Source organism: Carettochelys insculpta, chromosome 2 (assembly GCF_033958435.1).
Source record: "Carettochelys insculpta isolate YL-2023 chromosome 2, ASM3395843v1, whole genome shotgun sequence".
In the NCBI taxonomy this organism is placed as follows: Eukaryota; Metazoa; Chordata; order Testudines; family Carettochelyidae; genus Carettochelys; species Carettochelys insculpta.
The window spans coordinates 240,955,520-240,982,315 of record NC_134138.1 but is presented as its reverse complement, the minus strand read 5'-3'; the positions used below and the strand labels follow the sequence as shown (position 1 = coordinate 240,982,315).

At 44.8% G+C, this 26,796-nt stretch overlaps 1 protein-coding gene across 1 annotated transcript in view; it reads right to left on the bottom strand.

Moving 5' to 3' along the window:
• Positions 1-8,239: 8,239 nt before the first annotated feature.
• The window catches only part of LOC142008040 (macrophage mannose receptor 1-like), an 80,124-nt gene continuing 61,567 nt past the window's right edge, over positions 8,240-26,796 (bottom strand). Inside the window, exons 23-30 of the mRNA XM_074984833.1 lie at positions 25,748-25,850; positions 24,266-24,498; positions 20,826-20,991; positions 18,818-18,970; positions 15,629-15,745; positions 11,074-11,241; positions 9,702-9,743; positions 8,240-9,275 (exon numbers count right to left, since the gene is read on the bottom strand). Coding sequence (XP_074840934.1) covers positions 9,025-9,275; positions 9,702-9,743; positions 11,074-11,241; positions 15,629-15,745; positions 18,818-18,970; positions 20,826-20,991; positions 24,266-24,498; positions 25,748-25,850 — 1,233 coding nt within the window. The 3' untranslated portion in view covers positions 8,240-9,024. The remainder of the gene's footprint in view (positions 9,276-9,701; positions 9,744-11,073; positions 11,242-15,628; positions 15,746-18,817; positions 18,971-20,825; positions 20,992-24,265; positions 24,499-25,747; positions 25,851-26,796) is intronic.

Genomic DNA, 26,796 nt, shown 5'->3' with positions numbered 1-26,796 from the left:
ATGAGCCCTTCAGGGGCCACTGCCTGCTGTCTCCTTAAAGGGATTCCCCCCACACCCACGTGCCTCGACCTGCAAACACCGAGGGCCAGCAACCCTGTCCCCAGGCAGAGAACAACCGAGAGAGAGAGAGAGAGCGAGTGAGCGAGAGAAAGAGACACACTGGAGGAGGCATACCGGTCCCCCATGGACCCCGAGCAGCACCCCCCCATTGCAGCAGTGGCAAGCTCACTGGCTGTGGTCCTGGCCACTGTGCTGCAGCGGCTCTGGGTGGCCAGCACAATAGCCACCCTCCTGGATGCCATCCTCAGGGCTCAACGTCCCCAGCCGGTCCCCCGGGCCCTCCAACACCTGTGGAGCTTCCCCACAGGAAGTGACCAGTGGGACTGGCTGGTGCTGGAGGACTGGGGCGACGACCAGTAGCTACAGAACTTCGGGATGACCAAGAGCTGTGCCATTGGCTTTCCCCAGTCCTCCAGCACCAGTACACACACTTGAGGCCGGTGCTCCCCCTGCACAAAAGGGTGGCCATCGCCCTGTGAAAGTTGGTGACCCGTACAGTTACCAATCCATTGGCCACCAGTTTGGGGTGGGCAAAGCCACCGTTAGGACTGTCTTCATAGAGGTAAGCCATGCCCAGATCACATCTATACTGCATGTGAGGGGCAGGGGGAAGCCTGGTGATGGGGACCATCAGGAGAAGGGTGGGCACCCCAGGGACAGGGGCGGGGATGGCGAAGGGCATGGGTGGGCAAGCCGCACCCCACATGCCCCTCTATGCCCTGCAAGTCATCCGAGTGATCAACAAGGTGCTCCTGAGGCAGCTGGTTCATGTTGGAGACCTGGACGACGCCATCCGGGTATTCTAGGAGCTGGGCTTCCCCAGCTTCGAGGCCCTGGATGGCACCCACATTGACATCTGGGCCCTGGAGCACAGCCACAGGGCCCATGTGAATCACAAGGGCTACCACTCGGTGGTCCTGCAGGCCCTGGTTGACTCCAACAGCCAGTTCCAGGACAGCTGCATGGGCTGGTCTGGCCATGCACATGAAGTGAGGGTCTTCAGGAACTCAGGGCTGGGATGTTGTATGGCTGAGGGGACCTTCATCCTTGATGGGAGCTCCCCATCGGGGACACTATGATGCCACCCTGCATCGTGGCCGACACGGCCTACCCACTACAGGACTGGCTGACGCAGTCATACACCGGGCACACCCAGCTGAGCCAGGACCTTTTTAATGAGCAGCTGAACTGTTGCCGGAACACCATTGAGTGGGCGTTTGGCCACCTCAAGGGGCGTTTTAGATGCCTCTACACCAGGCTGGAGGTGGGCCTCTCCAATGTCCCGGCAGTGGTCAAGGCCTGCTGCACCTTCCATGACCTGGTGGAGGCGAAACACGAGCCCTATATGCAGAGGTGGGCCACTGAGGTGGGGTGCAGTTACTAACAGCCCCCTACCACCCCGTGCCACCAGGTCCAGCAGGAGTGGGTGCATTTACAGGAGGCCCTGTGCCAGGCCTTTGAGCGGGGCCCACGGTGAGCCCCCCCGGCCACACCCTGCATACACATGCACATGCCCTACTCGCTCCCTGCACACATACACGCACACCCATCAATACACATGCAGGGGGGACACAGGATAAACCATAAAACTAAACTACTTACTTTACAGAAATGTGCCCCTCATTTCGGGGGGGGACTATGTACATGTATTGGCGGAGGGTGAATGGTGAGCTGGGGTGGGGGAGGGCCTTACCCCTCCACAGGGTTCGACAGACAGGATCCCTGTTGCCCGCGCTTGCCTCTTCCTCCCCATGTCCTGGGGCCCCACTGGCACAGGGAGGTAGGGGTGCGGCTTGGGCACGGTCTCCATGCCTGTGTCGGGCTCGGCACGGGGGCGGCAGGGGAAGGCATCCCTGGGGTCAGCCTCCAGCTGACCAGCCCTGCCAGCAGGGTGTGGGCTAGGCGGACGAGGCTGGCTGGTGGGAGGTGAGGAGGGAGCAGGCAGGGCCTCGAGGTCGGCTTCCTCACGGGGGGGGGCATTGTGGTGGGGGCAGGGGGACTGGGGATTGGGGCAGGGGAGAAATGCTTGGGGGGGGCAGGGGACATGGAGGATGGTGGGGGGCGGGGAGTGTGGGAGTGACCTGCAATGGAGCAGCAGCATGGGCCAGGTGGCCAACCACAGCCTGGGTGGGGGGCATTCAGGCTGAACTCCACCTGGTTCCATGCTTGCCACTCCATGGCAAGCCACTCCTGCATGACGCCCATCACCTCCCTCAGGGCGGCAGTGTGGGCCATGTCCTCTGCCTCCTTCTCCCGGTCCGAGGCCTGGGCCACTCCCCCTCGCCCTCAGTCGGGCTCCAGAAGCCCATCGTGGGTCTGGTCCGGCTGTTGGCTGCTGGAGCTGTGGAGACATAAGGGGAGAGGAACTGGCCAATAGTGCCAGTGAGGGACCCCTTGAACACCCCCCCATCCCTCCCACTCCATCCAGGGGGCCCTTCTGGATTGCGGGAGTGCTAGCTCCCCTCTGCCACCCTCCATGGCCTGGCGGCCCATGGTGCTGTCTGTCCTGTATGGTGCTGGGTGCCACATGTCAGCTTTCTGGGGCTGGGGTGGTGGGGCTCTCTGGCCTGCGTGTGTCCTGGGGCTGATGTCCCTGTGGGTGGACTGCGACTGCCCTGGGTGGGATTGTGTGCCCCCTCCCAGGCCCTGCGGCTGCCAGCGTGCACGGTACATACCTGTGGGTTCCTGCAGGCACTTAGGCAAGGTGCAGTCAGAGGGGGCCAGGCTGGATGGGACGCTGAGGACAAAGGCCCCCTTGCTCGAGTCCTCGTCATTGCTGCTGGCCTGGATCGGTGTGGGGGTGCCTGTGGGTGGCCGGTGGTCCAGGGCAGTCCTCCCCCTCGGTCCCCCTCTCCTCCGGCTCTGGCTTGGTTTGGGGGTTGGTGGTGTCAAGGAACACGGCCAGGGGTCCTGCCTCCTTGGACCCAAGGAGGTGGTCCAGTTCTTTAAAGAAGGGGCAGCTGGTGGACGCTGCCTCTGACCACCTGGCTGTGTCCCGAGCCTAGCAGTAGCCCTGCTCGAGCTCCTTGACCTTCGACCTCACCTGGCCCATGGTCAGGGTGGGGTGACTCCGGTCGGTGAGGCCCTTGGCCAGGTGCTTGAAAGCTGCAGCATTCTGGTGCTGAACCCCCATCTGCTGCAGGATCTCATCTTCTCACAGGGTGAGGAGGTCCTTCAGCTTGGCGTTGGTCCAGGAGGGGGCCTGGCGCTTGGGGGGCTGGCTCCCCTCCTGGGAGGACTCCCCCCAGTCCCTGCATAGCTCCTGGGGTGGGCAGGAGTCCCAGCTGCTGGTCATGGCTCTGGAGGTGGTGTGGCTTGCCCCAGAGCATCTCAGCTGGCAGCGGGCTGAGCAGCAGCATGGGCTCCCTGCTGCCTATGCGCTCTCAGCTTCCTGCCTGAGGGCTTCTGGGAGCCTGCATCCTGAAATGCATCTGGACGCTGGAGCCACAGGGCTCTGCTTGTGCTATGAGCAGCACTGCCGCCTGCCAGCTGATCGTGTCCATAGAGGACTCCCTCTTTCAACACAGCAGGCCACAGACAGTCTACACTTGCTCTCTTTTGAAATAATCTTTCGAAGGAGGGCACGTTTCCCATCCTGGGAACAGAGGACCAACTTCGAAAGAAGAGGGGAGTTCTTTCAAAGTTAATGTTGAAAGAGCACCGTGTCAGTGGAGATGCTCCATGGGTTCTTTCGAAAGAACTCGAGCTTCCGATCTGAATTTCCAAAGTACTTGCTAGTGTAGACACACCTTTAGTGACCTCAAGTCCTTTTGTTAAGGGAACAGGTAAATAACTTTACGTTATTCACTTTTTCCATACTAGGCATGATTTTATATACCTTTATCATAACCCCCTTTAGTCTCCTTTTTTCCTAAACTGAAAAGTCACAGTCTTTTTAATCTTTCTTCAGCTAGCACCCATTCCAAACCTATATTCATTTTTGTTGCCTCTTTCTGAACCTTTCCCAATGCCAATTTCTCTTTTTTGAGATGAGGCAACCACATCTGTATGCAATATTCAAGATGTGGCCCTACCATGGGTTTATGTAGAGGCAATAAGATAGTCTCTGTCTTATTCTCTGCACTTTTTTAAAAATGATTTCTAGCATTTTGTTTGCATTTTTGACTTCTGAAGCAGACTGAGTATATGTTTTCAGGGAACTATACACAATGACTCCAAGATCTCTGTCTCGAGTGGTTATAGCTAAATTAGTCCCCATTATTTTGCAGGTATCATTGGGATTATTTTTTTTCAATGTGCATGACTTTACATTTATCAACATTAATTTGCCATTTCTTGACCAATCATCTAGTTTTGTGAGACCTTTAGAAACCCCTTCACAGTCTCCTTTGTTCTTAACTCTGTTCAATGGTTTAATATGATCAGCACATTTTGCCACCTCTCTGTTTACCCCTTCCTCCAATCATTTACAACTAGGTTTAATAGGACTGGTCCCAGTACAGACCCGTGGGGGACAATACTAGTTACCTCTCTCCATTCTGAAAACTTACCATTTATTCCTACCTTTTGTTCCTTGTCTTTTAACCAGTTTTCAGTCTATGAGAGGATCCTTCCTTTTTATGCCATGCTATTTTATTTAAGAGCCTTTGGTGAGGAACCTTAGGAAAGGCTTTTTGGAAATCTAAGTACACTATGTCCATTGGATCCCCCTTATCCACATGCTTATTGACCACCTCAGAGTACTGTAGTAGATTAATGGGGCATGATTTACCTTTACAGAAACCATTTTGCCTTTTCCCCAGTAAGTTATGTTCACCTGTGTGTCTGACAATTTTATTCTTTACTATAGTTTTCCCAGGACTTATTGGTCTATAGTTTCCAGGATCACCTCTAGAGCTCTTTTTAAACATAGGCATCAGATTAGCTATCTTCCATTCAATAGGTGCAAAAGCTTATTTAAAGGATAAATTACAAACCATAGTTAATAGTTCCACAATTTCACATTTGAGTTCTTTCAGAACACTTGGGTGAGTACCATCCGGTCCCAGTGACTTGTTACTGTTAAGTTTTTCAATTTGTTTCAAAACCTCCTCCAATGACACCTCAATCTTGGACAATTCCTCAGATGTGTCACCTAAAACGAAAGGCTCAGGTCTGGGAATCTCCCTAATAACCTCAGCCTTGAAGACCGAAGCAAATTTATTTAGTTTCTCCACAATGGTCTTATCTTGAATACTCCCTTACCATGTCAATCTTCCAGTGATCCCACTGGTTGTTTAGCAGGCTTCCTGCTTCTGATGTATTTAAAAACATTTTGCTATTATTTTCTGAGTTTTTGGCTAGCTGTTCTTCAAACTCCGTTTTGTTTTTTCTTATTGGTCATGCCTATGCTTACAAAAAACTTCAAAATGCCCCTGCTAGTGGCTAAATCGAAGAATACTAATGAATACTAATACATTAGCATGCCTCCAGCCGCGGCACTTCAAAAGTTCCGTGGTTTGCTCACCTGCGGCTCATCTACAAGGAGGTCCTTTTTGAAAGGATCCTGCAAACATTGAAATCCCCTTATTGCTATCAGCTGATAAGGTGATTTTGATGTTGGCAGGGTCCTTTCAAAAAGGATCCCCATGTAGACAAGCCACGGGCTACCAAAATGTGGCACTTTCGAAGTGCCGCGGCTGGTGGCATGCTAATGAGGCACTGAATATTCATTTCAGTGCCTCATTGGTATTCTTCGATTTGGCCCTTAGCATGGCTTTTCCAAATTTTTTTGTAGGTGTAGAGGTACTCATTATCTTTTTACTCTTGACAGAGTTTACGGCCCTTTCTATTTTCCTCACTGGAATTTAACTTTCACATTTTAAACAATGCCTTTTTATCTTTGACTGCTTGTTCTACCTGGTTGTTAAACCACAGTGGCACTTTTTTAGTACTCTGTTTTTTAATCTGGGGTATACATTTAAATTGGGCCTCTGTTATGGCATCGTTGAAAAGTTTCAATGCAGCTTGCAGGGATTTTACTTTGGGCACTGTACCTTTTGATTTCTGTTTATCTAATCTTATTTTTGTGTAGTTCACCTTCTGAAACTAAATGCCACTGTATTGGGTTGCCGAGGTGCTTTATCCAATACAGGGATAATAAATTTTATTACATTATGGTCACTATTTCCAAGCGGTCCAATTATATTTACCTCTTGGACCAGATCCTGCACTCAATTAGGACTAAATCAAGAATTGTCTCTCCCCTTGTGGGTTCCAGAACCAGCTGCTCCAAGAAGTAATCATTTAAGGTATCAAGTGATTTTATCTCTGAATCATGTCCCAAGACAATGTGTACCAAGTTTATATGGGGATAGTAGAAATTTGTTTTGAGTTTTTTATTTTGACAGCCTCCCTAATCTCCCTTAGCATTTCATACTCATTATCACTATCCTGGTAAGGTGGTTAGTAATATAGTCCTACTGCTATATTGTCATTAGAGCACAAAATTACTATCCATAGAGATTCTATGGAACATTTTGGTTCATTTAAAATTTTTACTTCATTTGATTCTACATTTTCTTTCAGATATAGTGCCACTCCCCCACCAGAACAACCTGTTCTGTCCGTCTGATATATTTTTGTACCGAGGTATCACTTATCTCATGGAGTGTCCTCATTCCACCAGGCAACTGTGATGCCTCTTATATCAATATCCTCCTTTAATCTGAGGCACTCTAGTTCACCCATACTATTTAGACTTCTAGCATTTGTGTATAAGCACTTTAAACATATGTCACTATTGAAAGAAATCAAAAAGAAAATCTGTTTTTTTCTTTTGTTTTGTTTTTTCCTGATTTGTAGGGCTTCTGGTCAAAAAGTGTTAGTTGAAACCAACTGGAATTTGCAAAATATTTTGATATCACTGAACCTGCATTTTTTTCACCAAAAATTTTCAGCCAGTGTATTTCACCCAGCCAGTCTTGATCAGTATCACCAGATAACTCAAGCTTTTGCTGAGTTTTACAGAACCATCTGCAAGAATCTCTCACATTAAAGTGTGTCCTAGACCCAGTAGCCCAAAGCTCATTTATACAAGGATTTATTGGAAATTGTTAAAATTTAACAGAACATCACCAGCTTAGGTTCCCATTGGAACAGAAGCTGGGAGCCCCAGGCCCTTTTGAAGCACCATACCCCTCGGCAACAGCCCCCTTTTCCCCACTCCCACCCTCCACCATCAGTGGGCCAAACAGAAGGTAACTGGAGAGCAGCAGATAAGGGGAATGGAAGAGCAACCTATTCAGAAAAGGTTAGATACTGAATTTTGGAGCAACTCGCTGGTAGTATACTGAAGATCAAGGGAGGTACGGTAACATGGATAAAAATATTAAGCTGTTCTTTGTTTAAACAACAAAAATAACTTGTAGCACCTCTTGCATCTTAGGCTTATAAAGAAGAAGTCCCTAAATTGGTAGGATTTAAATTTCCCATTCCTCTGAAATCTGAAAAACTAGAGTAAGAAAACAGAAGATTTTAAAGATGTAGCAACAAACTGAGTATAGAAATAGGCATTTGACACTTGTAAAATTAATTTGTGGTCTTAAGCCAGATTCCTTTGGACTGGGTCCAGATTTTTCCTAGCAATTAGAAAGGTTTTCTGCATCTCCACCAGGACAAAGCTGCCCCAATGGAGTATATCAGGACACACCAATGCTAGGGCTCATTTTCTCTGTTCCCAGATCTGTCCCTTGTATGTGAGATTCTGCAAACTACAGGCTATGTTTTAATCTCTTGTGAAGAGACGTGTGTCAGAGGAGTGTTGGGAAGCCTAGTTTATGTTTGTAAAAGTGTTTTGAGATCCTCCTATAGAAGGGGCTAATGCTGGGCAAATATTATTATGGGTTTCCCAAGAAAGTCTGGAGTAGCAGCACAGAATGGATGGGCCTTGTCAAAACCTCTGTGTGAAATTCTAGGTTGGACGTTCAAGTGTTTGCATGAACAAAGCCTATACTTTGAACGTATCCTACCCGTGTTCCATAAAGTTTGACGTAAACTTACAGCACTAAAAGAATGTTTCAAGAATCACAGTACACGGTGTTATGTGGCTGTAGGACAACCTCATAAATATCAATATCCCTTTTAAAAAGTATGACCTACATAAAAGTGCTCCTTTTTATAAAACATAATAAACATGTGAAACTTTTACAAGAGATCTTTTAATGTTTATTTTACAAAACTAAAGCAAAAGATAAACCACTTTTTACTTGCTTTCAGCCACTCATTTCTGGAGAAGAAATACAGTTTAATTCAAACATGATTGAAATTTTACAAAAGGAATAGATGACATTTCTTGCAGTTAAAATTCCTGAGATCTATGACGTGTTTCATTGGTTACATATTACAAAAAATATAATGCAGAACTAAAACAACAACAAGCAGATACTGATCTAGTGCTCTGGGAAGTCAATCAAAAGCGTACTATTGACTTCAGTAGATCAAGCCCTATCAGAGAATATGTGGAACAGGTGTTGTGAGGTCATCTAAACAGAAATTATACAACAAAAAAGTCTCCTTATATAGGCTGAAGGGAAATACAGTTCTGGAGCTCAGAAGAGAGATTTGTACATTTCCAACAGAATTTGTTGCTTTTCTGAGTACTTTGAAGAGCCCATAATGATTATGCTCAGTATGATCAGGTTGGCTCTTATAATGGCTTTTACAGATGCAAGCACCACGTACAAAAAATGGAATCGTTGGAATGTTTTCACATAGCTTGATGTCATATTTGCTTTTTTATGTGACTACCTTTATTAAATAGCCTTCCACAGAACTATTCTTTGATTAAATCCAGAATCTTGCAGGAGTATGGAAAGAATGTGTGCTACACACAAATGCAATCCCTGCAAAATGTACTACAACTTCCACAGAAGAAAACAGCTTTCTCTTCAGGGTTCATGTAGTCCAGATGCATTAATTGTTACCAAATCAATGGTTTGGTCAAAGCCATTTTTATTTTGTGAATTAAAGCATAGCTTGTTCGTTCTCATCAATGTTGGCCACAAGATACTTTGACTCACTAGTTGCAGGGACAGCATCTCTATTGCAATACAGAGTGTTGTCAAAGCTGACATCTGTTGGTAGCTGGTTGTTTCTTTTTTTGTAGAAAAAACAGCCTGCAAGTCCAGTGCCTATTAAAATTAGAAGGATCAGAATAACTACCACCCCACTTAAATTGTGTGCAGGTGCGGGAACAGCTTCATCCGTCTTCAGTGCTGTAAGTGAATGCAAAGCAATTACTCCGGATGCTATGGATTATTAGGATATATTTTATGGTCTGATTTCTAAAACTTCTGAGCATCCATAAATGCAACTAAAGACAATGTAAGTTGAAGAGAATGAGAAGAAAATCAGGTCCAATGACCTTATTTTTGAAGGCAGAATTTTGGGGCTGTACACCATTACACGTTACAGTCACAAAATATACAGAGATCCAGTTAAATACCTTAATTAAAAATGAAAGACAATTGGAGAGGAGACTTCTGCTTTTAGTCAGGTTTGAGATCTAATAAACACTATAGCACATTTCAAATAAATATCCGCAGAGCTGGGTATTGAACAGTAATTTTGCCAGAACATAAATTATACATTCATGACTTGGTTTGGTTCTCTCTAACTGGCTTATACGAAAGCAGTCCTACCTTTATTGTCTGGTGGTTTCCCAGATGGTTCGACTTCAGTAACTTTGTAATAAAAAAGAAAAAAAGACATGTAGTCATTCAGTCTACATTTTACATCAGATTGCATAGTCACACACAGTAAAATCCTGTATGAAGAATTACTATGTTGGGCAGTCTGGACTGGAGAATAAAGTAAGCTAATGGAGATGCAAAATATATGACATCTATAATTTGGTACAAATGAACCACCCATCTAAATCAACCAAAACATGCCAGCTAAAAATATAATCCAGGAAAAGTGAATGCTTTTTGCTTATTTTTCATGAAAAAACCCCCACACATCAGTTGATTTTGGTTGATTTCATACCTATAGGCTGTATCTAGACTATAAGCTGCTGCTGGCAGCTTGATGCAAAGGAGGGCTCACGAAATAGCGAATGGTGGATCATTTGCATATTCATACATGTTAGCCCTGCCAGCAGAAGTTGCTGCTGGCAGGAAACAAGCTGTGCAGATGTAGTTCTGCCAGCAAAAGCCCCCTTTGTCAGCAGCCCCTTATGCCTTTCAAAAATCAGTGATAAGGGGCTGGCAACAAAGGGGAGTTTTGCTGGCAGAACCATGTCTATACTGCTTGTTTCCTGCCGGCAGCAGCCTCTGCTGGCAGGACTATCTTGCGCATGTATGCAAAGTAGCTCTGTGAATATGCAAATGAATAACCATTTGCAATTTTGTGAGCCCTCCTTTGCATCAAGCTGCCGGCACCAGTTTGTAGCCGAGCTGCAGCCATATTGTCAAGACTTCAGTGCAAAAATCTTCAGTTTCTCAACATTTCATTAAGTATGGAAAACCAGAAAATTGACATTTGCATTTTTAAGGCAGGTATTTCTGCATTGTCTTTTTCTTCCTCCAGCTCCTGAGGGAACACTGTAGGCTGAATTTACCCAAGACGAGAAGATTGGCCCCACCAAACAGGCAGACCTTACCTCTGCCTAGTATCAAACAGGCAGCAGAAAAATGAACTGGGTCACAATTCCCCTCTTCCTTCCAGTGCATCCTTGAAGGGTGACCATTTTGTCTGAGACAGTCCCTTTCTAAAACGCTGTCCTGGGCATCCTGACCTTTTTGCAAAAGGGGGCATTTGCCCTGTTTGCTCTTGACAGCTTAACCAGTTGTCAAGAACAGAAGCCCACTTTTGACTGAAAAACAGGACGTGGAGAAAAGAGGAAAGGAGGTGGCAGTGAACCGTGATGCCAGCCCCACAAAAGAGGTCTGTCTGACTTGGATCAGGGGACATCAGTTCCATGCCTACCACAAACATAGACACATACACAGTACAAAACACAATAAATACTGGCCACTGCTAATTACCCACGCTAATGAACATAGCACTTACTCTTTGGCATTTTACAAATGAATCTTTTTCCAGCCGAGCAGTGATAACTCCTCCAGCCTCCATCTGAGGCATCCATGTCGACACACTGCTCCTGATAACCATCAGTAGGCTCACCTTTTTTCCAATTTACAAAATCTACTGCACTGTTGTCTATCCATTTCCATTCTCCTAAGGTTAAAATGAAAAGGTACAGAACAAGAAATGACAGGTTAAAGATCACTCATTTCTGAAGCTTGAAACAATCACTGTTGTATCTATTGATTAATTAAATCAATTCATTAACATTATACTGAGTAACAACAGCAAGTAGCTGTGTTAGTCTGTATTCTAACAAAACAAAACAAAAAGAAATGTAGCACTTTAAAGACTAACAAAATTATTTATTTGGTGATAAGCTAATGGCCAAAGGAAAACTTACAGAGCTAAGCCTTTCTCAGTTGCATCTGCCTGCAGGGAGAAAGAAAACTGAGTTCAATATAATACTTTAAAGACTAAAAAAATGATTTATTTGGTGACGAGCTTCCGTGGGACAGACCCACTTTATTAGATCAATAGCATTTCCAGTGCAGACTGACATCTATAAGTACAGAGGGACAAAAATTTTTATTGCTATTTTTTTTGGCCCTCTGTACTTATAGATGTCATTCTGTAGTGGAAATGCTATTGATCTCATGAAGTGGGTCTATCCCATGAAAGTTCATCACCAAATAAATCATTTTGTTAGTCTTTAAAGTATTCTATTGAACTCAGTTTTCTTTCTCCCTGCAGGCAGACACAACCAAGAAAGCCTTAGCTCTGTAACTTTTTCTTTGGCCATGGTTACCTGCGCTGACTTACAGGAGCACAACTGCCTCTGTGAACTATGAATAGAATGGCTAGGACCACTGAGCCTGAAGAAAAAAGCCAGAGCTTAGAACATGTATCTGAATTTGCACTGGGAGTCAGCACAGGGGGTGGAGCACCAGAATGTATTCGCTGTGGTGATTCAGATACAGGGATATAGAGCAGCCTTGGTGGTTTTGGCTCTGTTATCAGAGCCAAGTCTAGAAATCAACTCTTCCCCGGATCTGACACAATTAATTCTGCCTGATTGTAATAGGATGGCCATGTCTACACATGCCCCACCCTTTCAGAAGAGGCATGTTAATGAGGCACTTTGGAACAGGTTAGTTATGTTCTGACATATATATTCAGAGCTTCATTAGCATAACAGCAGCTAGTCACTCTTTGAAAGTGCTCCTTTCAAAACGCAGACCGGTGTATAGACACGGGCACTTTGAAATAAACCCCAGTTTTTGAAATTCCCTTATTCCCAGTTTGTTTTGGGAATAACAGAATTTTGAAGTATGGTGTTTATTTCAAAGTGCCCGCGTCTATACACCAGTCTGGCTGTGTCTACACGTGCCCCAAACTTCGAAATGGCCATGCAAATGGCCATTTCGAAGTTTACTAATGAAGCGCTGAAATGCATATTCAGTGCTTCATTAGCATGCGGGCGGCAGCCGCGCTTCGAAATTGACGCTCCTTGCCGCTGCGCGGCGCGTCCAGACGGGGCTCCTTTTCGAAAGGACGCCACCTACTTCGAAGTCCCCTTATTCCCATGAGCTCATGAGACATTGCATGTAGACATTAGTAAACTGAATATGTAAACTTCGTATGTAAGTTTATATAGTAAACTGAATATGTAAAATTAGTAAACTTCATTAGTAAACTGAATATGCATTTCAGCGCTTCATTAGTAAACTTCGAAATGGCCATTTGCATGGCCATTTCGAAGTTTGGGGCACGTGTAGACACAGCCTCTGTGTTTTGAAAGTAGCACTTTCAAAGTGTGACTGGCCGCCATTATGCTTATGAGGTGCTGAATATGCATGTCAGCACCTCATTAATTTGTTCCAAAGTGCCTCATTAACATGCCGCTTCCAAAAGGGAGGGGGCATGTGTGGACACAGCCAATGACTTATTGTTCTCTGCTCTTCCCTTCCTCAGCGTACGTCTACACATCAGTCTCATTCTGAAATAAGCTATTCCAGAACAGCTATTCCAAAACAGCATCTTTTGAAATATCACTGCTGTACGCAAAATGCATTGTGAAATAGAACTTAGCTATTTTGAAACACATCCTCTACACACATAGACCCTATTTCAAAATAGAGCCATTGGACACAATATGTCTTATTTTGAAATAGGCTGGATTCTCTGTGGCTGCATTTACACTAGCCAGTTTTATCGAAATATTTTTTGAAAGAAGGGGCTCTTGAAATATCCTGCAGAGCGCCTACACACAAAAAGCCTTCTTTCAAAATTAAATTGAAAGAACTGGGTGTTCCTTTTAAAAGCACTCTTCCATTCCTGTTTCAGGAAGAGTGCCTTCTTCTGAAAGAAAATATATATAGCTGTTCCTTGGGCCTCCCTTCCCCCCCACCCCCAAAAGAGCAGTCCTCATGGTACCTGATTTTTCAATCCCTGGCCCCTTCTTTCAACAGACTTGGGGCTTTTTGGACAGTCTCCTTTGAAAGAGCAGATTGCTCCTTTGATCTGCTTTTTTGTGGGTGGAAGTGCTCTTTCGAAAGAAGTTCTTTCAGAAGAGATCTTCTTGAAGGACTTATTTTGAAAGATCACTGTAGTGTAGATGTTTCAAAATAGGTGCTGTTAAGACAGGGTGGGCGTGTCTACACTACCTGCTTCCTTTTGGAGGTGGCAATGTAAATGAGGGATTTCAAAAGATACTAATGAGGCGCCGCCATGAATATGCAGTGCCTCCTTAGCATAATGGCAGCCACGCATGATTCGAAAGTGTTGCTTTTGAAACACGTGCCGCCCATGTAGCTGGGAGCCTTTCAAAAAGGACCTGCTGATTTCAAAAGCCCTTTTTTCCTATTTTGTTTTGCGAAAAAAGGGCTTTTGAAATCAGGGGGTCCTTTCAAAGGCCCCATCTACACAGGTAGCAGCATTCTGAAAGCAGCATTTTCAAACCACATGTGGCTGCCGTTATGCTAATGAGGCACTGCATATTCATCCCCTCATTAGCATCTTCTGAAATCCCTCATTATCATGCCTCCCCAAAAGGAGGGAGCTAGTGTAGACACAGCCAGCCTGTCTTAACAGCACCTATTTTGAAACAGTTATTTCAAAATAGATGCTATTCCTTGTAGAATGAGGTTTACCAATTTCAAAACAAGCCAACCACTATTTGAAATTATTTCAAAATAGCAGTTGTGTCATGTAGATGCTAGCAAATATGATAATGGCTGAACTTTGAAATAATTTTGCTGTGTAGATCTACTCTCAGGCCCTGACAGCAGGAGTAGCTGCAAATTCCTGTCTCTCAAGGAAGAAGGAAATACCTGTGCTGAGACTTAGTTAGCTGGAAAATGACAATCAAATTGTTTTCATTAATGGAAATTTTCAGGTTTTCAGGAAAAAAAAGATAATTTTACAGAATTTTTTAATCATGCCTCATGTAGTGAAGGGAAGATCCCAGCATCCCACCCAGCACTCTCCCTGGGTGTCTAAGGTGCTTCACAGAAACAGAAACCTGCACAGGTTCTACAGCCTCGGCCTATCCTGCCTCTAGGCCTCGGTTCACCTCTCTCTGCAAGCCCAGCGTATCCATCTTCCCATGACACTCCAGTGCCACTCAGTTTCTATCTGCCCCACTTCTCAACATGCCCTCACATACCATTGGCAAGTCCCTTGGTCCCCTAGCCACAGCCCCAGTCCCCTATCTCCAAGTCCCCTCCAACTCTGGCTGTGAAATATTTTCACATATCTTCTGTAACAGTCCTGCTGGGGGAAGAGTTATTTCCATCTTTATTTTCTCAGGTGGGGAGGTGAATCTTTTGGACAGGGCATCTGCCTCATTTTTTGCCTACTTCTCTATTCACTGGGCCCTCCCTGAGCACAAGGACTAGGAAAATCTAGTACCAGCAACTGTGCTGAAAACATCCAATGGGCCCAAAAGGTGCAACTCAATAAGAAGCCATGTTCCTGTCTATTTTCTGTGCCACCCAGGATCAACCAGCCCCCAAGGAGCAGACTGCTTGCTTCACATTGCAGTGGTATTAGTGATATAGCCATGGCTGCAGCTATGTGTGCTTTCCAAGGCTTCCACGGGTATTGTGGCTAATTCAAATGAAATACCAGCAAGAATGCTTGCTGCTATGGAAACCCTCCTCATATTGCCCCTGCACCCCATGACAGGCTGTAAGAGGATCAAAATCCTAACCAATAAATACAGATGTCTTTTCAGAACTTCCTCTTGATGAATAAATACTTGACATGGTAAAGTTTCTGCTGTGAAAAACTGAGGTGCTGCAAAGTTTTTAAATGTAAAGGGAATAAAAAAAGTGTGAAGTTAAATAAATTGCTCACTGCAGGCATGTAACTGTTTCTATTTATGAGAAACAGAGACAAGTACATAAAATGTGCAATCATCTTTTCTGAATAATTTTTCCTTTAATATACTATAATTGAAAAATATTAAATATGTGACATCAGATTTCCATCTTCTGAGTATTTATTTGTAAATAGATGTTGAAAGATACATAATTACCATCCACATTTTTGTACATTCCTATCCAAAATTGTCTGGAGTCTTCGGCAAATGCATTCAAGTAGTTTATGAGAAAATTCATTTCAGCGCTATTTTTTATGGAAATCAAAGTGGCGCCTGAAAAACATAAAGTAATAAATAAACATAATATAAACATGTTTCACCACAGAAATTATCTGCCTCTTTGAAACAATCATGATGACATTTTCTTAATCCTTCTGATACATTTAAAATAACCATAGACTGTAATTAATTTTTGCCATGGAAGTCAGTGAGTGCTCCAGACACAGATCAGTAATAGCCCTTACATTTTGCATCCATTTCTTTGAGCAGCTGGTTATTTCCAGTCAAAGTGTATTTCATACTAGTTTTAGCACAGTTGCCAAAGATAACACAATAGGAAAAATGCAGCATTTTGCTTAAATATTGAGCCTTGCTTTGGAGAAAAGAAAAGAAAAGAAAATGTTTTGGAAAATAAGAAACGCTATTATTAGAGGCCAGTTAAAAGGATGTTCTTATTACCACCATAAAGGAAATCAGTGTCTGGAGGCAAAAGAGCAGATGTCTATACAATACTCTACTCCATGCCCATGGAGCCTGGTAAGAGATCAGATCTAGTCAATTTCACATCTAATGGATGTTATTGGACTGAAGAATGAAGCTCTCTGTTGGGCCAGAGAACAGACATGGCAAAGGCAATGTAAGCAGCAACAAGCACTTCCTATTTTTAGCCCTATACATTTCCTCAATACTGAGCCCGTGTTGTATTCATTTAGATGGAACAAAGGGGACCTAGGAGGCACAGGTATTAACATGATCCCATCACTGTCCAACATTAAAGAGTGTTAAACAAGGTTTAATGCATAGGGTCCTCATGCTCCTTCATAACTTAGCAAACACATCATTAAAATCCTGGCTGGCCTCTGTAAGGCACTAAAATAGTTCTAACCTTTTATTAAACATACAAAAAACAAGGGAGGTAGTTAAAGCATGTGAAATGGGAAATGTTAAATGTCTGTTCAACTGTATCCCATGTTTTCTTTCCCTTTACATGGAGAGAGTTTTTAAAAAGGACTCTACCCCCACACCCTCCATAACCTGGCAATCTCTTAGATGGTAGTAAAAATTGTAAGTTCTTTTTCAGGGACAAAAGTTAGGTGAAATGAGCTGCTGTTAAAGTCTAATCCCATTTCCAAGAAGGAAAAACAAAAGAGAACAGCTGAAACGGAAAATAAATATGGTATGTGTATCTGATGTTGACTCTCATTTGCGTCTTTATTACTGCAAAAACACAGGCACAGCACATGGTCTTATCTGCCACTCTGAGACCTGGCAAACTTGTACCACCATGGGGCTGCCCAGAGCATGGCATTAGCTGCCTTTCTGGTCACAGACTTACAGCAATGTTGGAAAATGTAAAGTATTTGCTGGCTAAGCCAGGCTCTTACTTAGCAGGAGAGAGCAGGTGAGAAGAGAAATAAGGTTGGGAAGGAAAAGGACACATGGAGACATGGTCTTATATCACAGCTCATGGCTGAGATTTTGCTAAAGCTGGTAGAAGTGACCCTGTCTTATGTGGGTCCTTCTGTCTGACCTCATCCAGTAAGTCTCTCTCTGGGGATATCAGAATTACCATGGAGGCCCACTAGCTCTAAGAATCCCAGGCAGTGCTCCCTCTCAACTTTTCCATCTGTGTGCTGAATACATTTTGTGATGTGCACCAAGGCCCATGCCGAGGTGCACCACCATTGGAAACACATGCTGCCAGCTGTGGGTGCTCTGCTAATCAGTTGGGCAGCATTTGAATCTCTCCTGGGTGGCCACCCAAGTACTCATCTTACAGGGAACACACTGGGCCATGGAGATGATGCCAACATTGTGGCTAATTATTTTGTCCTCCAATTAGGCCTAATAACTGACAAGCCAGTTTTGGTTAATTAATTTTAAGTCCCACATGTTTCTGATTTACCAGGCACCAGCTCAACACAGTCCTAGAATTGTATCAGTAGGCCTTTTTGGTTTATATTAATGGACTCAATCTCCCTTTTGTACCTTTACCCATTAACATTTATTGTCAGAGATTATTGTGACATTTTATAACATTTTACTCACTTTCCTTCGAGTCCAAGAGTCCACCGTTAGATTCTTTTTCTTTTCTGGTGGACTTGCCAAAGCAAAGTGCAAAATATTTTTCTAAAAGCTATTAAACTGAGACCAACTCATTTCATATAGGCCATATCAAAGTCTGGGTTGTGGCTAACTACCGAGTCACCATTTCTTGAAGTTCTCAGTTCAACAGGGCTTTAACATAACAAAATATCAAGCACTTCTCCCATTTGGCACAGACCAGGAACTCCTTTTACAGTTATTACATTGCAACATGTAAAAGGAAACTGAGAGGGTCCAAAATACATCTCCTTTTCCCCAGGTACCTGGGCAAAAATCCTTGCAGACCTGCATTTTGAACTCTCAGCTTTCTTTCCCACTGCTTGGTTTATTGGAAGGGTAAAAGTGCTACCTGATAAGTAAACAAAGCACCTCAACTCCTGTTGATCTTAGTTCCTCCCTATATAGGTTCTGGGTAGTGGATTTTATTTCCAGGAACCAAGATGCTCTCAGCCCAAACATGTTCCCTCCGCAAACCCTCACTGGCCAGTGCATCATGTCTCACCACCAAACAATAACCACATAGCAACTAATTTCATTTACTCTCAACCAATGCCAAGTTCAGACCCATGGCTTTGAGACTGAGTGAGAATAGCCTTAGACTAACTCACCACTTTGGGTATTTGGTAAGCATCCCCATATGGAGCAAATTAGGGAGCTAATTGGTAAAAGACTGAATGATTAACCAGTTAAGAAGGTGACTCTTCTCATCAGCTGAGGAAAGCTAAAAGAGAAAAAGTGAGAGGGATAATATGGTTCTGTTTCACTGTGCCCTTTACTATAAAGATTCCCAGTTGTTCATTCTAAAAGGGATCCCTTCATTTCCAGCTTCTCTATCCAACCTGTTTCCTACCTTCTCATTTTCCTAAAGCACACCTCTCCCCCTTCCTCTGCCCTCCCCACATTCTTTTCCAACTTTAAAGCTATGATCATACTGTCGAAGGCAGATAGTGGTGGGTGGTGCCTAAAATAAGTGGCAAGCCTGCAGAAAAGCATCAGATCCCAGTGAAAGGTAGCACTCACCTAATCGAATACATTCCATGGAAGACCGGGGCCAGCTTTCCATAGATGAGGATTCAACTGAGTAACAGTGACCATGGTAGGGAACCCAAGACCTGTGCGTGGTAGATGCAGGGCATTTTCCAGGGAGTTGTGGAGGATCAGTCGGGGCTACAACTGATAAGAAACCATGCCGTATGAAATCAGTAAGGGCTTCTGAGATATGTTAATGAAAACACATATATACTGTACCATAAGCAGACACTCCTAGTTTGTGATACGAGGAAAAAGAACCTCAGACCTTCCTGGTTCATGATAAACTAATTTCTCTGGGCCAGATTCTCTGCTCTGCTGCAGTGACTTTAGCTGAGGCCTGGTCTACACTACCCAGTTAGATCAAAGCAAGGCAGGTTGTGCTGACTGAACTACGTCAGCGTTTATACTACAGCCTTGTTCCGCAGATGTATGTATCATACTAGAGTGACTCAGCTCCATCTCCATGAGAGGAGTGGGGCTTATGTCTGTGTAGTTTGGGAGACACAGCACATGTGTAGACACTGTCACTTAAATTGGCTGTTGGAACTGTGAAACCGACAAGAAAGCCAGGCATTGAGAGCATGGCAGCACCCTGCTTCCCTGCAGATCTGGGTGGCTGGATCTCAGAATATAGCCTATTCCCAGCTGGGAGCAATTAAACCCTGCTCCTGGGGGTCAGGGAGGTGAGGAGGTGGAGCAGCGGATACTACACTTTCCAATAAATCTCCACTTATATTTCCTGTTGGATCGACAGATTTGTAGGTGAGTATAAAAACCTCGATTCTGAATTTCTTGACCATCCATGACCCTTATTCAAGTCAGAGAATTTGGCTATGCAAGGGTTGCGATGATAGGGCCGTAGCTTACAGACCGAAAGCAAAGTGGTATAATGCGCTAATAAGTTTGTGCAATAAACTGAGAAAAATCTTTAGGTTCAATAGTTAGCATCTTGTCAAGCACCAAGAAGTTGTATGAATGACACAATGTTTTCAACAGCATGGGGAGGGAGGGCAATGCACTTTGGGATGGTGACATCACACACCCACAAACACATGCAGCACATATTTTCTCACAAGACATTGGCAAAAGAAACCAAAATGCAATGGGTCTACAGGAACTGTGGGATAGGTGTCCACACTGCACTGCTGCCACAGTTGAACTTAGACAATCTAGTGGGGACCCAGTAAATCAACTTTGTGAGCAGATGTGGACACTCAGCTTCAACTTTATGAAATCTAGTGTTATAAAGTCGACTTTCACAAATTCAACTTTATTCCCAAGTACAGACATACTCTCAGGGAGGGTTCCCAGTATTGCTACCCTTGCTTCTACACATCCTCCAGAGCTCAGCAACAGACATTAGTTCCTGCTGGCCAGACACCCAGCTCTGAAAGCAATGTCCCACCAGCAGCAGCACAGACCGAAGGATGGTGATACCATACCAAGGCACCCTTACTTCTGTGTTGCTGCCGTCAAAGTTGGGCAGCTGAAGCGTGGGGGCCACTGTCTGAGAACCCAACTCTGCAGGTAGCAGCACAGAAGTAAGGGTGACAATACCATACCACATCATTCTTATTTCTGTGCTGCTGCTAATAGTTGTTCTATCTTCAGGGCTGGGATTCCAGCCAGCAGCCACTGCTCTCCAGATAACCAGCTCTGAAGGTAGCACTACTGCCTGCAGGAGTGCAGAAGTAATGGTAGTAGTACTGCAAAGACCCCACCCTGCATCTCCTTTGTGGGTCAGGACCCCTACGATCATAACCCTCTGTAATTTCAGATGGAAATCACTCAAATCATGACATGTACCATTTTTAAAATCACAGGATTGTGAAATTGACCACAATGGATGATGAATTTGGTAGGGCCCCCCAGCTGCATACTTTCAGTTCCGCATGAGGTGTCCATAACTCTGAGGTTCTCCTGTAGTCATAATCAAGACTTGAATGCATTCACACTTGAAGCTTGCTAGTAAAAATTGCTAAATTCATTTACATACCATCAGACCTTTTACAGACAGAGAAATAGCTTTCCCCACAAGACCCTGTCTTCCAGGTCCCATCAACATCCAAATAAACACAGGCTGACTTCTTCTTTGGCTCCTCACTGGCCCATTTAGAGTACTTGATTTTCCAATTATCAGTCCACTTGTAAATGCCATCAGTCTGAGAACAAAACAATTGAGATAATACTGCATTAAAAATGATCTTTGAAAAGACTATTGAAGTCACAGGCACGCATGCAAATGTCAGAACTGTTTGTCTATGGAATTTATCCAGTTCCCTTGTGCGTATGTGTTATGATTTCATTTAATTACATGACCACACACTATTTTTCCCCCAAAGGATGCTCACTGCACTCAGTACACAGAATGGATGGTGCTTGTGGCATGAACACTTATTCAATATTAGATTATTCATTTCCTAATTTTTATGGTGCTTATTGCTATGGTAACTGAGTGCTTCACAAACATTAATGAGATGAGGTGATATTATTATTCCCAATTGACAACAGAGGAACTGATGCACAAAGATATTAATATCAAAAGTGTTCACTAACTTTTGATGCCTCTTGAGAGATGGAGATGACCTGATTTGTCACATAACTTAGCATTATAAAGAACTTTATAGGTTCAGATTGCAGGGGTCATTGACTTCAGAGGCAGTTGTGAGCAATCAGCATTTCTGCAAAACAGGCCCCAAATATCCCACGCTGGGCCTGGAGAAAACAGGCACACACAAGCAGGCAATTTCTACACTGGAATACTATGGAAAACTAAGGCAAATCATTCAAAGGTATGAAATTAACGTGCATACATTAATGCACATTAAACTCCCACATGGATGCTAAAAAGATCATTGGGTTACGTTCACTTCACATCTGAGTGAAAGCATCGACACAGGGGTTTAATGCATTTTTAACTTGTGGTCATTGATTTCACACCTTTTGTTGATTTGTCTTAACTTTTCCTGACTATCCCTATGCAGATATGGCCTTAGCGATCAACTGTGAAAAATTAATTTAGTGACTCATCCAGAATAACACAGGAACTCAGGTACAGAGACAGGAGGTAGACTAGTGCCCAAACCATCTTTGCAACCACACAACTTTCAACTTCTGCACCACACGTTTCAGTGCTCCTACAGACAAAAGCTCCCTTCACCACACAGGCCTGAGACATTCAATGTGTACTTTTCAGCCTGTGTGCTAAATGAAGCAAGATACTGTGGGGAAAAATATGTGTGTGATCACTTGCCAATGTCCCTTATTCCACAACAGAAAGTGGAGTACCACGGTTGATGGTCAAGCCCAGGGAGATCAGTTTTGCCCCATCTTCACACACGTGGCAAAATCTAACTCCAGAAGATCGACTGCGGCCCATACCCTGGGTTTTTTTTATGTGTTTTTCTACATTTTGTTTGTTTAAAGCAAACTGAAAAAACCACAGATTCCAATGCAGAATCATATTGACTCCTACAGGTCTTATAAATAAGGCTAGAACCTTTAGATCCACAGTACAGACCTCCATTTCTCAAACTAAGAAAGTGATTGACAGGAGTAGGAGTATCCTCTCCTAGGCCAGCCATTGCAAGGAAAGAAGGCACACATTTGTCAGCCAATTTTGCCACTGTTTGCTGACAGCAGAAGAATGTTGAGGCTCAAGACTCCTGGGTGGCAATCATAGACACTCTGCCTCTGACCTCCCCAAGGCTGACCCCTTCTGCCCTCGGCCCCTCCAACCTGCCCTTGACCCAATCTGTTTCCGTCTTCACCAAGGCTTATTGCTCCAGTTCCCCACTTCCCAAACTCCTCATCCTAGTTTCTTCCATCCCTGGCAGCCTTATCTCAGTCTCTTTTCTTCAGCCTTCCTTGGCTACTTTTCCACTCCCCCATCCTAGCTTCCCTGGCCCCACTTCTTGACCCAGTTGCAGTCCCTCATGTTTGCCCAGCTCCAATGCCAGTCTTATCCAGTTCTTTCTCCCAGTCCACTCTCCTTTATCTTCACCCCACTCTCCCTAGACTCAGCTCCTCATCTCCGTGTTCCAGCTATACTTCCTTCTGCTCTTCCTCCCCTCCTCACTGCCAAGCAAAGAGGGCACAAGAAAGGCTGACTCCCTGCTCCTGGCTCCTGCACTGGTATCTCAGTGGCCCCTGGCTGGAAGGGGGAGGCTTTGTTCTGGCCCTGCAGCCTTGGGCAGGAGAACCTGCAATTGCTCTGTGAAGAAGGGATGGTATAAGACCAGTCTAGTTGTACACAGGCCGAGAGAGGCAATGCAGCACGCCCACTGCAGATGGACTCTTTGGATAATTTAGCTGCCAAACTCTAACAGGTCTCCAGTGAGTATGGGTGAACTGAGACTTCCAGAGGCTAACAACTCAGTGAAATTTGGGCTGGTTTTCTGGGGAGGGCAAGCAGTCGATCCTTGACACCAGCACTTGTCAGATTTAAAACCCATGCTTCAAAGTACAGAGGGACTAAAAAGTCTCAATAAAAATGGTTGTGAGAACTAATTAGGAACATAAGTAAACTGAGATGTGGTAGCCCTGCGGCCCTAGCTACTGGAACAAACCACTGTAGTGATGGAGCATCTGCAGCACATGCAGGACAAAGTGTTCCCAAGCAGAAGTTCTACACATCCTCAGGCAGCTGGTGGATGGAAGTTGCCCACGAAGGAAGCCTGAAGTGGCCCACACCACTTATAACCCACATTCTGCCAATGGTCTGCGGGGGGAGGGGGGTCTTCCAGTAGAACTTATAGTGGGTGGCAGAGATTGGGAATGGTGTGATGCCCAGGCTGCTAGAGGGATAAGCTAATTCAGTGCAGACCCTTGTTCTTCTCCCCGGATTTTAAAATTGCTCCAAGTCAATGGTAACAGCAAAGGAGGGCAATCAACAGCAACACTGCTTGCCCTTCCTCAGTGTCAATCAGACACCAGCTTCAGTGAATCAGGTCGTGAGGCTCTTGGAATCTTCAACCACTGAAAATCATTGTTTTCAAAAGGAAAAAGCCACCTCCTCTCACCTGCTGCTGGTTAATCCTCTCTCCCATTCCCAGCATTTCTCCTGTGCTTCTCTCCCCATGTGCTTCAACAGCTACTTTCCCTCCCTCACCATTTTTATGGCTTCCATTCTCCTACTGGTCCCCCGACATTCATGTGTTTCCACAGGTACATAACTCCACCCACAGCTTGTCTCTTCACGCACCCTTTTTGGCCCTCCTGAATGACCATTTCCATGTCTCCCACTGTTCACACTCAATCCGCTTTTGAAACCCACTAATGCAACCCGTGGGCTTTCTTTCACAACCACTGTTCAGCTATGAGACAAAAGCAAAGAGAGCCCTTGGTAGTAACTGCAGACAACACTTGAGTTAAGAATGAGAGAGGCCTGGTTTGGCAGACAGCCACAGCACATTCACACTTATTTGCTGTACTTACCACATTGCTGTTAAGGCCGATCCATACAGGCTGCCCGATTTTTAACACTTGTAGCCACAGGAATGATTGGGCGTAGGGATCTAAAATGCTGGCAAGTTCTGAGTATTCAGCCTTACAGTTGTTTTGTGCTTCTTCCCACGTCATTCTGGAGCTGATGAGTGAATAGCTACTGTTGCAATAATGGGTAAAGCCAGAGACTGGAACTGTTGGTTGGGAATTATATAATTTAGGGTCTGTAGAGACAACAAAGAAACACACAAACAGGATAGTTTTACAGTACATGGATGGACTTACTCTTCAGCTGAAGAACAAACGTCTGCAGCCCTCAGCCACGTAAGAGTGGTAACACTAACAAATTAAAACGATGCACGTTACATTCATGACTTCAGTGACAAAAACCATGACTCAGAGTTCTTTTATAATAAGTCCTAGTCCTTGTTACTCTGTGCCTGACTCTCCCATGAATTTATATTCGTGTGGCTTCCTCCGCACTGGATTGTGATGAGACTTAGTGCACCTGAATGGGTAGAAGCAGGAGCACAACTTCTCACTCACCAGCTGTCCCCTTGGTAGATGTCAGTGCCAATGCTCTCCACCAACAACACAGAGGGTGTGGGTGGTAGGGTACATAGTCCAGGCGGGTCTTCAAAGCCTGGGGCCTCAGCAGTCAGATAGGACAGTTCAACACTACCCCTCTGCCTCCCCATCTCACTTCCAAACCCTTTAGCATTCATCCACAAACTACCATTCATTCTCACATAGAATGCCCGTCAATCCATGCTGGGCAGCCATCCTTACAGTGTGTGATGCCTAACACTTTAAAAAAGTCATCCTGCTCATCCTTCTCCTCATATGGCCTTGCAAAGGGGGAGAGCTAGATCAGTGGTTTGAACATTAGGCTGCTAAATGTAGGGTTGTGAGTTCAATCCTTGAGCCGTTGAGGGGGCTGTTTAGGAATCTGGGGCAAATAGATTAAAAAAATCTGTCTGGGATGGTGACAGGCCCTGCTGTGAGTGCAGGCAACTGGACTCAATGACCTCACAAGGTCCCTCCCAGCTCTATGAGATAGATTTATCACAATCACAGCAATTCCACTGAAACCACTAGCGCTCTCCTCATGGTTCTGTGGGGTTGTACCTGGGAGTCCCTTATAAAACTTCCCTTTGGGATGTTCATCACTGTGAGGGGGGATTTCAGGCTGTCAGAGAAAAAGCTCTGAAACTTGGTGCCTCCCTAGTCTTATACCTATGCCAGGCTTTTCGATAGTCCAGGCTGCTATATGTATTAGAGGTCAGCAAATGCACTTGTTTTGATAAAATGTTCACTAGTGAATATGAGGCTGTGAAACTAATTTCTCGCAGAGGCCAAATGTTATGTGCTGCACATGGAAAGTCAGTATTAAATCAGAAAACAATCTCAAAATTACAGTAAAGTTGTTAACACAACACAATTCACTCAGAAGATGGCTGAGAAAGAACTCACCAGCGTTTCTCTGACATATGTAGCTTTTCTTAGTTTTGCAGTCTGCATCTTTCCATTTCCCTGCCTCCGCAGTGGGGTTCTTTATCATACTGACACAGTCAGCCTATGGGAAAAATGATACATAAATGAATATGAATGAACATCAAACAAAAAACAATCTTTTTTCTTCCGGATCTGCAGATCCAGCTATCTCAGGTGGTCCAATAACACACACAACCCTCTGTCACTGCTTATATCTGCTCTTGGGCACTTTATAGAACCATATATTGCAGTGTTTCCCAATTTCATTTGGCTATGGAATCCTTTTCAACTCAAAAGAATTTTGTAGAACCCCATTCCCAAGTTCTAACCCCCTTTACCTCCAAATCTGCCCCCCATCTCCAGGCTTGGCCCATCTCAGTCCTCAGTCCCCAAATCTGCCCTCCAACCGCAAGCTTTATCTCCATCCCACAAACCCATCCCCCCCCATCCCCAGGCTTCACCCCTCTCAGACCCAAACCCTACCCCCCACATCTTCAGGATTAACCCCTCTCATCTCCAAACCAGTTTCCATGACTAACCCATCCATGGAGCTAGCTGAGGAGCCCACGCAGGACAGTCCTGTGTGCCCAGTGGAAGAAAGGCTGGTGTGGAGGTAATCTGTTAGTGGGGGTGAGCTGCGCCATGCCCACCAGAGCGGTGTGGCCACTAGGGTAGTGGGGCAAGTCAGGGGCCCTCTGCAGCTCCCTGTCCTGCTGACACTGAAATAATGGTTTCGTTTAATGGCCAGATTCCTCCCACTGGCCTGCTGACCATAAAAACCATTAAATCCAGTTCTACTTTTTCAGCAGCAGCACGGCAGAGAGCTGCAGAGGAGTCAGCTATTGTAACTGAATTTTCTCACAGAACTCTCACTTTCACTTCATGAAACCCCAGGGTTCCAAGCAACACCATTTGGAAAACATTGATCTATTGAGTCACTGATACTCAGTTACTGTGGTGGCACTTCCGAATTGCATCTTCTCCCGTATGTCAACCTTTTAAACCCAACTTCTCTATAGTTTTAGGTG